This window comes from Melospiza georgiana, chromosome 12 (assembly GCF_028018845.1).
Source record: "Melospiza georgiana isolate bMelGeo1 chromosome 12, bMelGeo1.pri, whole genome shotgun sequence".
In the NCBI taxonomy this organism is placed as follows: domain Eukaryota; kingdom Metazoa; phylum Chordata; class Aves; order Passeriformes; family Passerellidae; genus Melospiza; species Melospiza georgiana.
In genome coordinates this window covers 1725791-1741275 of record NC_080441.1, presented here as the reverse complement: position 1 = coordinate 1741275, position 15485 = coordinate 1725791, and the positions used below count along the sequence as shown (strand labels likewise).

Here is a 15485-nt window from a genome sequence, read left to right as displayed (position 1 = left end):
TTCCCCAGATGGAGAATTCACCCAGTCCAGCTGCATTTTCAGGGTCTCTGGGGACTCATTTTTGTTCCCTACTGTTGCTCTTTAGAGGGGTTTCCTCTCCTTGTTTCCCCCTTGTACAGGAAGAATTAAATCTCTTGTCTTGCCAGACTCAACAGAGCTTTTTAAAGAGCTTTCCACTCCCTTTGCTATCACACAATATTTCTTTTCTTTATTTTTTTTTTTCCCCTCTTTGATCCATCTTAAAGCAAAGTGAAAATGCTTACTGTGTTCCAGGTGGTAACTATAGGATTATTTAGGTATAATCTTTGCTTGGATTGAATTTGAAAAGCACCTAATAATGTGTCATGTTTTGCTGCACAATGTTCATTTCTCTTACAACTATTTGAGGTCAGGAAAAAAAAAAAGACAAATCCCTTTGGAAAATGATCCTTTCTATTTTTACTGGTCTGGACTAAGGCAGAGTTTTCATAAAGTTAATAGTTTAAAATACAAGAACTTTGGAGCATTATAAATGAAAATTGTGTTATGCAAAGCACGATATCAGTTTTCTTTGACAGTTTATTTCTACCTTCAGGTTTTCATTCCTTTTTACAAAGGAAATCCCTAATATGAGCAGACACAGGATTGCATTGACTCTTTCATATTGGGTGCAGTAAGAATTCAGTGAACAGAAGTGCACAGGTGTCTGTGCATTCCATGCCAGTGGGAATGAGGAGGAAATTGATAAATGTCACCAAGGGGAGGCAGAATGGTGTGCAAGAGGTGGAGCTGTGGGACAATCAAGAACTTCCAGTTGCTTATTTTTCTAATTTCTATTTCCTGACAAACATACCCTCTGTAAATTGTATAGAATGGACTTTAGTGAGTTTATTTGCTGACTTCAGATCAGAGATCTCTGTTGGGTTTTTGGTTGAATCCCCGCTGTAATGGAGCTCTGTTCTGTTCTGCACCCTGAGACATCCCCAGATTGTGCTGCAGAGTGAGAGGGATCCAGGGAGCACTGGGGACAGGGGAGGAGGAGAGGATAAGAAGGAACATTATACAGGGGAAAAAAATCCTTTAAAAATTCCATAGAATAGAATTCCATGAGCAGAACTCAACTTCTGTGCATGCACCAGAGATTTAATGGCTCCTCGACTGTGAATCATTGCCTGGGGGAAACTGGGCTTCTTTCATCCTTAAATTTATATTAAACTCAGTTGTCCAGATCACTGAAAGATATTTTTGTAAAGGACTGTGCTTTGTTAGAGTGATAATCCATTAGAAATCCATTCTCTAATTATTGTATGCTTATTTTAAAATCAGAAATTGAAGGGGAGGTGCACTCTGTAAATGCCTGGAGCTGCAGCTTTTAGACACCAAAATCAAAGTGTCCTGAGATTCTGCCTTAGCAAAACTCTTGGTGTTGATGGAGCTGTTTTTTGCCCTCTGCAGTTCTGTTTTCCAAACAGAAACATTTTCTTTTAAAAGCTGAAGTGTTTTGGAGGGGAAGGATGTCACTGAGCAGCAAGAGCTGCCTGTGAGCAGAGCAAATCTGGATTTCAGGTCCCCGTTGCCTGTGAGTCTGCTCTGGGTTTCCCTCTGGCCAGAAGAGTTCTTTAGGGGATTTTTCAAGTGCCTGTTGGGATTTGGAGGGATCCTTTCACTTTCCTGGCTTTTCCTTGGGTTAACCCCAGTCACTGGGGCCAAGGCTGTTTGTGGTGAGCTTCTGGCAAATCACTGCCCGGTAAGTTTTTAATAATAATTATTAAGTAATTAATAATTTTAATAATTTTAAAAATGTGGGACCATGTCTGGAGAGGAAAGATGATTGAAGGGATATACAGCACCTTACTCAAACCACATTTGATGTGTGGTTTTATGTAGGCACCTGCAAAATAAATTCATTTTAGCATAGTCTTTAACTTTCATTTTCTCCTATTCTTGAGTTTGTGAACATATCATTGCAACAGTTGTTTGTGCTAAACAAATCTCAATTTGCCTTTTTTTCCCTCAGGTGACATAAAATTCCTTTTCCTCCTTGGTTTGGAACATCTGGGCTCTTGAAACATTATACAATCAGCAGTTTTTCAGATTTCTCAAAACAAGAAATTGAGGATTTCTTGCCATGGCAGCCTTAAAGGAAACCTAAAAATACAGGGGGGGGATTTCTCATTTCTTTCCCCAACCTTTACCAGAAACTTTCTCTGGCTGAAGCAACCATCAGATCTGATTGAAGCTTGTGAGGAGCAGCTGCAGTGACAGCTCAGACATTAATTAAAGGCAGCTGGAGTGAGGGAAAGCTGCCTGATCAAAGGGAGGGAACGTGGCTGCAGCTTCCCTGAAAGATTCAGGGCGCACCGAGCTCTAATTATTGTTTGGGGCGCCTGATTGTGGGATCCAGAGCTAATAGAATATTTCTAGCAGTGGCCACCAGGCTTTTGCTGAAATACCTAGAAAATGATTTTTAGCATTGTTAGAGCGTGTCAACACTTTTGTGATTTGAAACAGTCACAACCAATTTGAATATAATATGCAAAACAAATTTTACAACAGCATTTCGTTTGTACAAGCTGCATTTGTGTTGTTCCCTTCTTGTTTTTATTCATCTAAAGAGATTTTTATCTAATTGTTCTCCAGGGAAGGGATGCTACAAATCCATTACTCTGGCAACATTTTCTGTCTGATACATGCTTGGCTATCATGTTCTGTGTTCCTTCTAATTAATGCAGGAATTGTGATTAATTGTTTTGCCACCACAAAATGAAAAAGATATTTGAGTTTGGAGAAAAGCTACAAATAGCACTCTTCATGCTGTTTGGAATTAGTTAAAAATCAGAATATCACAGCTGAGAATTAAGAATTAGGTGTTTTTTGGTGTCAGGCAGTATGAAGGCAAATCCAAAGTTCTGGTGATGGCATCAGTGGAGATAAAGTTTTTTTTGCCAGGGTGAAAGGTTTGGTTTGCTTTCAGTGGTTGTAGAGCTTTTAAAAACTCTCTTTAAAATGGGACTATGGAATTTGGGGATTGTTTCTCTGTTATAATAATGGGGAAAAAACTTCTGAGTTCAGCAATTTTTCTTTTTCACAAGTGGTTCAGGTTAATTTAGGTTAATGCCTGGATCTAATTTTGGAGTGCTTTTTTTTTTTTTTTATAGAAAAGGTCTTGCCTTCTCTCTGGCCTGTGGCTTTAGAAATTTTGCCTTTTGTATTCTCTTTGGAGAGCCAAGTGCTCTTATTTATTTTGAAAATTTTCTTTTTGCTACCACAGGAAATTCCTAATTTACCACCTATATCTTGGAGCTAACTTTCTCAGTATAAAATAGTTCAAGTTTTAAGTTCTGTTGGGCTTTGGTCCTTGGACTGAATATTTTCAAAGTCGGCCCTTGTTTATCAGTTTTTGCCCAGAGACTTCCTCTGGGTTTAGAGAATTGAGCAGTGATCTTTGTGTCCTCATCAACAGAAGTACAAATAAAAAAGTAATATTGAAATGATGTTGACAAAAGCTTTCTCCTGTGCATAGCAATGTGGTGGAATCAATGGAAATTCTTTTCATTACAGAGAAGTTTGAATGCAGCAAAGTTAGGGACTGAATTGATTGCTTAGAGCTGGGAGGAAGTAAACACTGACAGATTTTTTTTTAGTGTTTACCAAGATGAAAGTTTTATGGCTGTTTAGGCACAAGTCTGAAAGCTTCATATTAGTTAATGTGAATTAATTGTTATCTGAGATTTTGGGAGAAGGAGCAGGTTTAGCCAGGGTTGTTCTTGGATGGTTGTGACCTTTCTGTGCTTCATTCCCACAAACACAAAACCCACTGAAATCCTGGCTCTTTCCAATGAATGCAATTGTTACATAATTCTGATAATGATAATTTCAGGTACTAAGGGACCAAGGGGGAGGCAGAGCCCTCCTTGCTGAGAATCCCCTGCTCCTCTGTGCTTTGCTTTGCTTTGTTTGGGTTTTTCTTGAGCTGTTCTGTCAGACCCTGAATGATGAGGTAATTTGCTTTGTAATGAGAAAGAAATTCTCACACTGAGCTTTTTATGGAATTTTATTGGGGAATCTTTCAGCTTTCCAGTTAGCACATGATTCTGTGTGCACACACCAAGTTGGGCTCCTGCTATGGCTCTTGGCTTCTGATTTGGGTAAAGTGTATTGCAATGAAGATTTCTGCAGGTTTGTTTTTTGTTTTGTTTTGTTTTTGTTTTTGCAAAGGCTTCCAACAGGAGGAAAAGATTAGGGATATAATTGTGATTCATAATTATCTGTGTATGCTCCAGAAGTTTTGGCTGCTGTGCAGTCACAGAGATGCATTATGGATGGAGTGAGTGATGAAATTGTTAGCATGTGTTTACATCCTGATAGCAGGTGAAAATAGAGCTATCAGTGGGAATGACTTAGTGCTATTAAAGCTGAATTTCTGTCTTCAGTTAGCAAGTTCTGTTTGCTTTGCCACAGTTCAATTCAAAGAATGCTCTATTATGAATGAGCTGGGAGATTAGAAACTGAGAGCTCATGTGCATCCTTCATTAAAGATGACACCATTGACTCAAACTTTCTCCTCTAACAAATTAAAACAGATATTTATGCCTGGTGGTTCCTCAGGCTGGAATCCTGCTCTGCAGTGGCATACCAGAAAATGTGGGAAAACCAAACTTCTGAATAAAGTACTTTGTGCTACTTGAACAAGCACTTTTAAACTTGATTGTAAAAAAAACTGATTTTTGGTTTGGTTTGGAGTGGTGAGAGTGAAACCAAATTTGGAGTTTTTAAATGAGCACTTGGCAAAGCTTCAATCTCTCTTCAGGAAATCTGTTGGAATGAGGGGTTGCTGTTGCACAAAGCTGACACACCTCAGACTCCTCACTGAATTTTTTCATGAAATCTGTTGGCACACACCTGGCTGTGCTCCCCTGGATCACTCCATTGCCTGAATCACCACATTTCCAGGGGATGTTTTCCACTACTAATAGGTTAGAAGTAGGAAGGTTGAATGAAGCACAGAGTGGCAGGAACTTTGTTAATATTGCATGTTCTATGACTGGGAACTATTGTCTTTGCATCTCTGCCTTTTCTTCAGAATGGAGCCCAGCTGAAATCCTCAATTCTCCCTTGGCTCACCCTGTTCATCTGTCTTGCTGCCACCCCTTTGTCGTGCAGCCCATCTGTTAAAGATATTTTTTTACTTGCAGTTCGGTGCTTAATAGATAAAAAATAATAATGTTGAAATTACAGTGTCTATTTCTAGAGTGGTGCTTTAAAATATCTCCTTTCAGCAGCACTGCTGGGTTTTTTTAGTGCTTACTGTTGTTATTTGTTATGTGAGTGCAGCACCAGTGGAGAGCTGGGAGCTCTGCCTCCAAGAATAGGCTGCAAATCTGGAATTGTCCAAGTATTTTTCTTTTTTTTTAGACTTTTCAGTCATTTTTGGGTTTTTATCACATAATGTAAGATTGGTTTTTAAAGGATCCACTGAATTAATCTGTACATTTATATAAATTTCTTTTTTGGTGAGCTGCTCACAACAGCAATCTGCTGACTCGAAGGCAATTCGTGTTTTTCTGAAATTTTTAGTCTGTGCTCAATAATTCAGTAATGTGCCATTATTACCTATTTAATGTATTCTTGCCATTAAACTTTCATTTCCTTTTGTGCAGTTAAATGTCACTGAAGACTGAACTGCGCCAGGTTTATCTTGAGATGAGCAGCTCAACAGGCCAAGCTTCAAATTCTAATCAAGCAGCTTAAACTTGTTTTCAATAAACTGAGAATTAGGTGTTGCCACTCCTGTGGCACTGTTTGGGCAGATAATGTTTCAAAATCTTGATTTTATAAATTAATATCCATCACTGAGTGGGTTTCTGTTTTTAAATTAAATTTAGGAACTACCAGCTTTGCTCTTAGCCTCTAGACCACTGAGGCTTTAGTTGGGAGGATTGCTTGGAAAAATTGATATTGATAAAGTTTTCAATCATACTTTTAAGAACCAATTTTTAAGTGTTTATATATAAAATGTATAACTTAATACTTATGTACTATATATCATATATCATATAGTATATATATTATAGTTATATAAAATATAGTTTGATATAATATATATTTATATATATTTATATATATAAATATGTATTTATATATTTATTTTATATATAAACATACATAAATATATATTATATTATATATTATATATTACATATTACATACTATATTATATATAATATTATATAGTATACATTATATATTGTATATTGTATATTATATATTATAATAGTTATAATATATAAAATATAGTTTGATATAATATGTATGTTTTATATATAGATATATAAAAATATATATTATATATACTTTATATATATTTATAAATATATATAAAGTATATATAATATATGTAAATATATATAAAATATAGTCATATATAATATAGTTTAAATATATATATTATAATTTATATATCTATTCTAGAGATATTATAAATATATATATATATTTATATACTTTTTTCACGTAGGGAGTAAAAAGCACCATATTTTTCTATTTAAAAGCATTATATCAAACTTTTAATGATGGCTGCTGGGATGGAAGTCCATCTCAGTCTCATTTCCAGGCTTCCACACTTCCTAAGGAAAGAAAAGCAAGCCTTTTGTTGTTCCATGGTGTTTTTCTCAGTAATAATTTCTCAAAGCTGTTTGTCAGTTTGCTGGGACGGGTGGGTGGATATTTCATTTCTGTTAGTTGGGTGGAATGACAGAGTTGAGATTGTGCCTCAGAAAGTGAACCTGATACAGGCAGCCCGAGGCATGCACTGTGTGCCTGGGCAGGAAGGAACCACAGAGGAGAATTCTGTGATAAAAGGCAAAGAAAATGAGATGTCATACTGTGTGACTTTGTCATTGGTAGTTATGCACATTTTTATACAAAATATGTGTGTGAGGTGGGGGACATGGCTTCACTGGAGCACTGAGACCATAGATTCTCACAGCAAACTGAATTTCACTGGTGTTTTCATAGAATTCTTTTCATAAAATTTGTCATCTCTTCAAATAAAAAGGCCTACCGCATTTAAAAATTTTGCAGAGCAAGTTGTGTTCTCTGTCAGTGGCAAATCTTCACCATTGGAAAGAGATTATTTGATGGAAGTATTGCCATGAACTTGCAGACATTAATAATATTAATTCATAAAATGCTAATATTAATAATATTATTAATAATATTTATAAGAATGTCATATTTGTAAGCACATTTTGCAGTTGTAACCTTTGTACTGAGAGCTCTTTCCTTGTATGCTGTTTCCTTTATTTACTGGGTTTTTATTTTTATTCCTTTATTTGTGCTGCATTTGAGGCATTTTCCTTAACAAAACCTCACAGCTTTGCTGAGAGTGCCCGAGAACAATATGAAAAACTGTCCAACATGCACAACAACATGACAAAACTGTACGAAAATCTGGGAGAATACTTCACCTTTGATCCCAAAGTAATAAGCATAGAAGAATTCTTTGGTGATCTGAGCAACTTCAGAACTCTGTTCTTGGTGAGTAATACCTGCAAAATGTTATGTAACATTTTTCTTAGAGCTTTTTTTCCCCCAGTTTTAACTCTTTCCTTTTCTCTCTGTTTTTTCTGTTATGCTTAATTTGGTGTTTTGTTCCATGGCAGGAAATTGAGTGAAGGTTTCCAGAACTGTTTAGATTTTTGTCATGACATATTGTCCTCCAGTGTCTAAGCTGACAATTCAACTGTGGATAACGTTGTATTCAATGTAATGAATCAGGTATAATGGACCAGGGCAAACATTAAAAGTTCACAGTGAAGGATTTTTGTTTTTTCTATTAGGGGCAAAAAATTTACAAAAAAATAATTAAGATTTTCTGCGTCATTTTGATGCTTGCAAGAAGTTTCCCCAGAGAAAAAATATGCTGAAATTCCTTTAACTTGTTGCATGTACTTTGAAAAAGTAATAAGTACTGATAAGAATTGAGGAGCAATCAGATAAGAGTGGGGTAGAGAACATCTCCAACCATTCCCTGTGTTAAATTTGTCCTGTTCCCATTCCTGACACCTCCCTGCTCCCTCCAAGGGCTCCATCAGCTTCTTTTGGAGTTTTGTTGATTGGCTGAAGTGTAATTCCAGATATTTTATAACCATTGATGGCTCATTTTATCCTGTTTGCCATTCTTTTAGAACAAGAACTGTCTGTTGAATAATTCTCCTTTCCTGTGCCTTGAGCCAGGTCAGTTTGGAGGCTCCAAAGTCCTCCAGGTGGCTGCAGGACCACAGGAATTAAATAAACATTTCCACAGGATTCCCCTTTGAACAGGAGTCAAATTCAAAGCTGAGAATAAATAGAAAGGTGTATTCTCCTGGAGCCAGCTGCAAATGGAATTGAAAGTAGCAAAAAGGGTGGTTTGGTGTGGGCTTTGTTTTTTTTTCCTCTATTTGTTGTGGGTTTTCTTTTTTTTTTCCTATTTGCAGTTAAAGATCCACTGGATAATAATATTTCTTTTTTATTTAGAACTCTTCTGAAGAAGAAATATTTTTTAGATTTTTAGTCCTTTATTCCATTGCAAGTAAACACAAATTTCCATTGTCCTTGAGGACAACCTGATACAACATCAGGCCCAAAAGGATCAGGCTCTTATCAAATAATGATTAATCCTGCCTGGAGCAAGATGCCAGTTTGTTCTTTTCCATTTTTTGTCTTTAACTTGCTGTCTCACACTCTGTATCAAGTGACCTGTAATGTTTTCAGGCTGTCACTTTCTCAGTGTTTGTTTGTGTTGGTGGCAGAGGACTTGAAAACCTCCACCAAATGTGTCACTCCTGCATTTGTAAATGAGCATGAACTTCCTTTCCTGTGCTGTGGAAGTTGTATGAAATATTCACCTCAGCACTAGAGTGGAAAATTTCCTTTTTTCTTAAAAAAAAATTTCCCTTTTTTCTTTTTCATTTAAAACCCCACTTAAATGTTTTAGATTTTGTTTGCTCTGTGGGCTGCCTTTAATGCAGATGGTCTTAAAGGTGAATTTTGAATCTAGAAAAATAAAGTGTTTTTGAATCAGGAAAAGGGATTTTTGGGTCCAGTTGCATGAAGTGCAGAGAGGCTGTTTTGTTTGGAGTGATATTTTTTATCTGCTAGACACTTTTATCAGTGGGGACTGCTTCCCTCACATTTGTGGAAATGCAGCTCTTTGAATAAGGAATTAAATCCTGAAGTCCATTATAAACGCACTTTGAGGACAAGGGTTTCTTGCAGTTCCAGGCAGTGTTTAAGCAGATGTGAGTAACTCATCAGGTGGCAGGATGAGAGATGGCTTTGGTGAAGCAGCAGTGAAATAAATTGTCCTTCTGTATCAGCACTGCTATTGATTGATGGCTGCTGTGTGCCCTCAGGGCAGCATCCACCAAGTGAAAATCTCCCCAAAATGAGGAGGCACATTAAATGATCAGCAAACTGAACACTTTTTATTGGTGCCCACCTCTCTGGGCCCCAGGATTTTGTGAGATTGATGCCGTGCCCCAGACAGGACAGGAACATCAGTTATATTTCCTTCATACCAAGCAGCTTTTCCCAAGTGCATTCAGCAACCTGAGTACAAATGGACCTGCAAGACCCTTCCTTCTCCCTAATATTTGTTTATTACTTGCTACAAAGGAGGTTTCGGGCTCTGTGACTCAGGAGTGGTTTTTGTGGTGGCTTTTTCGAAGTGTCCCTGGAATGCAGCAGGTCATTTGCTGCAGTAATACAACTCAATGAATCTACAATACATAAATAAATACATAATAAACATCTGATTTACCATGAAATACAGTGCATAGGCAGGCTAAATTCCCAGCTTTCAAACTCATAAATTGTGTTTGTAATTCAGGAGTGGTTTAAAAGAAAGGCTCTATTTATTCATTGTTCTCTCTGGTTATTTGTCTGGGAATACACTTCATCCCTTCTGCCTAAAAAGTAACAGTTCTTTAATGCAGCCTGAAAGATAACAGTTTCCAGCTAGCAGGAAGCTGGGAAAAAATCAAGAATAATGAGCAAGAAGTATTTTCTTCAGCGAAATTTCCCAAGAGGTGGTAGCAAAAGTGAAACACTGTACTTATTAACAGGCAATATACAGCAAACCCTTCCTCCCCCTGCCCAAACCCAAAATACAAACCTTTTGTGAGCTCTCCCAGTTCTCATCTGAGTGTACACAATGGGTTTAATCATTATCCTGAACAAATCAGGAATTGGGGGTGGGCTAGGAAAGGATGCCTGTGATGGAATTCACACAGGAGCAGTAACTCAGTTTATTTACCAGGGGTTGGTGCTGCTAGATAAGTGCTTTCTTCATGGTGTAAAACACAAGCATGGCATTTCTCTTGGAAGCTCCCCAAAAGGTGCAAAAATAAATAACAATAAAAGAAATTAAACTGAGTTCAAGTATGCTGTGTTGGCAAGGGTAGAAATAACTGCCCAGCTGGAGTTGGGATTTTGTTCTGACCTTGTTTCTCTTTTGAGGTGGCTCTTTGTGGATGGGGAAAAAGCACTGGATGCCACATTTCAGGGTAGAGATGCCATTGATTAGGGAATATTTTCACAAGTTTTATGGAGAACATGGTCCAGAGGAAACCATTAAGTTAAATTTCCTCATCTTGAAAGGAACAGGATTTAAAAGGTTTCTTTAGGTTTTTTTTCTGTTTTATATTCAGAGCTGGTAGCAGTGAGTCCAACTGAGAAATGTCATTATTTCCAGGCATTATCTTTGAAAGTTTGTAATATTTAAATGAGGATTTTGAATCCTCATTCCACTCTGAAAGCAGAGCCTGGTTTGGGATTTGGGCTGAGGCAGAGCTGAAGCTGTTGAGGGTCTCTTGTGAGGCTTTGCCTTCATTACCTGGCTGTGCCCAGGCCAGCAGAGACCCTGCACAGGTGATGTGTGCGGGCTCCAGCTGCCAACATCTGCACTCAAACCCTTCTGAAAACCCTGGTGTTAGAATGAGCCTGACTTCTCCAACACCTCCAAGCTTTCTTTCACATGTATCACCTTAGCCTCATCATTCTGTTTGTTCCTATATCCCATTAAGATAATTTGATAATTGGAACCCGTGTTTGTGGTAATTGTGATTCCAGATTGATCAGTGCATTATTGCAGCTTCATTTAGCGTGATGCTGCTGGAGTCAATTACAGCTCATTCCCCTCCTCGGGTTCAGATTTGCTTGCCTGGCACGTGTGGGAGAGCCCAGGCTGATGGAGCTGCTGATCCTGTCAGAACACAGTGCAAGGTGCAAGGAACCTCCAGGAAGGAGCTGCAGCTGTGGGAGCTGTGTGTCCCTGCAGTTGTTTTTCCCACATTTGTGATTTCTGTAATGCCATAATGCCACCCACCCTCTGCAGTGCTTCCTTCCACCAACCACGTCTTGCAGGCAGTCTGCAAAGTCTTTCCAAGCCAGGCATTTTTATTTTGTTATTTAATTACATTTTTGTCCTTATATACTACACTGGGTGTAATTCTTACAGTCTCTTTTAAAATCTGTCAAAATTTTCTACCCAGAAACTTTGAAACCTTTCAGCATGTCACATTCAAGGTCCTGCTATTAAAAAGAGTAATTCAGTTTTTTTACTAGATTCAGGCTCTTGTATGAACAATTCTTACAGACTTATCTTAGAAAGAATTTTTGTTAAAAAGTCTAAAGGATTGTGCTCACATGATGATGTGCCAGAACACTGATTTTTGTCTTCCTTGATCCAGAAAGATTCCCTTTGGAACAAAACAATAGTTGGTCTGCCCTGGGCTGTGGTTTCTCTTTAAAGGTTGTACCCAAACAGACAACATTTGTTTTCCTGGGTGTGTTTTTAGTAAAAAACAGTGATTCAGCTTTGTTTTTGTGTGTGTACTTCAGCTCTGGGTCCCTATCAGGAACAACCTGAACGAGGTATGAGTGTTTGTTCTGCTATCCAAGTATTGATGGACAGGAGCAGGAAACCAGTCCCAAACCTATCCACTCAAGGGGCCTTTATTAATGATTCCATCTTATTACCCAGTGCAGTAATTAAGTGATACCAAGGAGCTTTTCATTGGTACTGTTAAATTTGGTGAGTAAGCACTGCAAAACAGTTTGGTGAGTAAGCACTGCAAAACAGTTTGGTGAGTAAGCACTGCAAAACAGTTTGGTGAGTAAGCACTGCAGAGCTCGTGTGCCTGGGCAGTTTCTGGTGGTTTTGCAGCCAGCAGCAAACCCTGTTCCTCCCTGGACAGGCAGCTCCCCTTGCCAATCCCCCTGTCCAAGCCCAGCACATTTCTGTCCCTGTCCCATCCCCATCCTCTGCTCAGTGCTCCACTGCCACCCTGCAGGAATTCAATTTTCTGCCCTTGTTTAATGCCATCTCTTCCCCATTATTTCCACGGGGATAACAATGTATTTAAATGTGTTATCCTCCAAGGAACACCCAGGAAAGATCTCCCTTTTACATGCACACTGATTGCTCAATCTGGTGTATTTTACCTGAATTTCTGTGGATTAATTTCCAGATAATCTGAGCTGGTCGTTCCTAACGATTTATGGCTGGGGAAGATTATTTTGCTGCAAGTTCAGCTGACATATTTTGCAGTTGCAAGGCAAATTTGGGAAGGCCTGAGGGATCACAGGCAGCCTCATTATTGGTGCATGACCGCTTTGTAGCCAGCTGCATCTTTAATATCCAGGGAGATTTGTGCATTACAGTTTGTTTTCTTTCTTCTTGTTTTTAATAATTTACCTTCGAGAGTCTATTTACAACCGTGTCGATGTGTGAATATGTTTGTCTGTCAAAACTTAAGATATGTGCAGAATGCAAGAGATGCATTAATTTTTTATTTGCTTCTTAAGGAAGCCAAGCTGTAAACTGGCAGTGCTGAGTACCAGAGCTGCACTTCAGTGAATCCTAATAAACACAAGGGGGAACATCAAACTGTGTGCTCCTTCAACTAACTCACTTAAAAAGAGATAATATTCCTTGCTGAATCTCTCTGCTCTGCTAGGAGAGACAATAATTCAGTTTTGGTTTTATTATAACAAAGCAAACCCACACTCAAACTTTGTCTAACTTTTAATTTGCTGTTGAATTAGCAAAACTGCTTGCCCTTATGCACCAACCAAAATAACAGAGGGTCGTGAAAAGCCCATCAATAAAAGGGTTTTATGCATTTAAATATTTCTATCTGCTGAGATTCACTCGAAAATTATTTCCCTTTTTGCATGCACTTACATGTTTTCAGAAGACAGCATCTAGATGAGTGCTTTTCAAAATGTGCTCTAAAGCTGTTGAGAAGGCTTTTATTCTTACCAGAGGATTGCTTCTTTGTCTGATTTCTAGCTGTTAGATTAGTTTAGTTTTAATTGGAGAATAAATTTAGTTGTCCAGTAGATCCCTATGAAGAGTAGTAAGTTCTTTGTCACTGAATTGCAGTATCAAAACTGCTGATTTTTATTCCCCCTTTTAAAAGCAATTACAGAACTATTTTTTTTTTTTTTTTTTTTTTTTTTAGTTTTCAAAGTGATCTTTACCTTTTGAAGTAATTCAGCCTGTAAAACTACACAGAAAGGGGATCACTGGCATTTGAGAGTTGAAAAAAAACCCTGCTAATCTGGGATAGCACTGTTCTGTGTTAGAAGAAATCCACTGCAACTCAAATGTTTGGAAGAGAAAAGGTCTGGGGGAATATAAAAGCATGCCATGAGAGAGAAAAATAACCCATTGTCAGTGGAACTGTAGGAAATGAAACTGAAAGGATTGATGCAGTTCAGGCAGAGCAGATGCTGTATAAACCACTGTATAAACCACTGTACACCTGAGTCAAAATTCTCTTTATTTACATTCATCATCCATCAGTTTTGAGAAACTATGATTGAATTTGTTAGCAATATTAATTTAAATATAAAGCATGCTTATAAATATAGATGGAAATAGATTTCTTTTGCTTTCTGCCCTGACTCTGATAGCAGGTGGGAGTATGTTCTTGCCAATGATTTATTTCCAGCTTTCAGCTAACTCTGACTAAATGCATAGCAGTAAATGACATAACAAATATGGAATGGGTAAGAGTCCAGCTCCTGATGGAGGGGAGCAACAAGCAAGTCCAAGGTGGATGGGTGTACATAGATAAAAAGGGCTCCTCTCACACACAGTTATCAATATTTTCTTATCTTGTTGTTCTCCAGGAAGATTAAACCTTTCTTTTCAATGCCTTTTGGGTTTTTTTTAATCACCATTGGTATCCATTCTGTTTTATGAAGTGCTGTCTGAATCTTCCTTCAGATAGAACTCATAGAGTTTGGCTCAAGGAGAATTTCCAGATAAAATTTAACTTTAGAGCTTGTTTAGTTCATTCTGCTGGTAGAAAATGTGATGGAATCTGTGATGTGATCACAGAATGTCAGTGGCTGCTGAGCTACCAGTGCAACCACGACATTTCATATTTGCTTTCTCTGTGAGACTGGGGGCATCTCCTCCCGTTCCAGCAGTAAAATGAAATTTCTGTCAGGTGGGATTGAATGTGCAGTGACAGAACTGTCCAAAACCGAAAGGGACAAGACATTGGCTTTGCCCTTTAGTTGTCTTTTCTTCTGGCAGAAAAGGTGCTTGTGGTGTTTGTGCTGCAGCTGGCTCAGTGCTGGGGCAGCGAGTGCCGGTCCTGGCGCGGTTTTCCTGGCGCGGTTTTCCTGGCGCGGTTTTCTTGGTGCAGTTTTCCTGGTGCAGTTCTCTTGGTGCAGTTTTCCTGGTGCAGTTTTCCTGGCGCAGTTTTCTTGGTGCAGTTCCTGGTGCAATTCTTGGTGCGTTTTAGAGTGAGGCTCTGGGTGCCATCAGAGTCTCTGCAAAACAGGGCTGAAATGTGGTGTTTGACCTCAGGAAAGCCCTGAAATGGCACACTGAAAGATTGCTTGAATGATTATCCTGTATTTGGAAGCATTTTGGAGTCTTGGATTTTTAATTTGCTATATATAGCAAATATATAACCCATTACCTCAGAGACCTCAGGTATAACCTGTTACCTCAGAGACATTTAAGTCATAACCTAAAAATTCAGCTATTTTCCATTGCTTCTCCTGTGTTTTCTGAATTTTAGACATCCAGACTGGCTATATCAACAAAAATATTTGATGAGTTATATTTAAATTTTAGCACCTGAGTTTCAGCCACTTGTAATTGAATTTCCTTTACAGTGGACACTTGGCTTTCTCCCCATTCATCCCTCCTAAGAACATGGCACAATATTAATATTGCAATCTTCATAGGCAAAAATACAAACGTTGCTGCTGGAAAAAATTATTTTTTTCCTTATCATAAATACAAAGCTATTTCAGTTCCTCATTGCTCTGATCAATAATTCTCACATGTACAAATACTGTGGTGCATTATGTTCTCTCCAAGATCCCTGAGCGTGCTCCAAGTGTTGGGTCAAGTCCCTGGTTCCTTCTCCTCTTATTTCGTTTCAAACCGGGTTATTTTGGTTCTCCTCGGTGCACACACACTCACATTCCTT

At 38.2% G+C, this 15485-nt stretch overlaps 1 protein-coding gene across 1 annotated transcript in view; it reads left to right on the top strand.

The window, feature by feature from the left end:
- Nucleotides 1-15485, top strand: part of DIAPH2 (diaphanous related formin 2) — a 167803-nt gene that overhangs the window by 92105 nt on the left and 60213 nt on the right. Inside the window, exon 25 of the mRNA XM_058032453.1 lies at nucleotides 7355-7518. Within this exon, the coding sequence (XP_057888436.1) occupies nucleotides 7355-7518 (164 nt within the window). The remainder of the gene's footprint in view (nucleotides 1-7354; nucleotides 7519-15485) is intronic.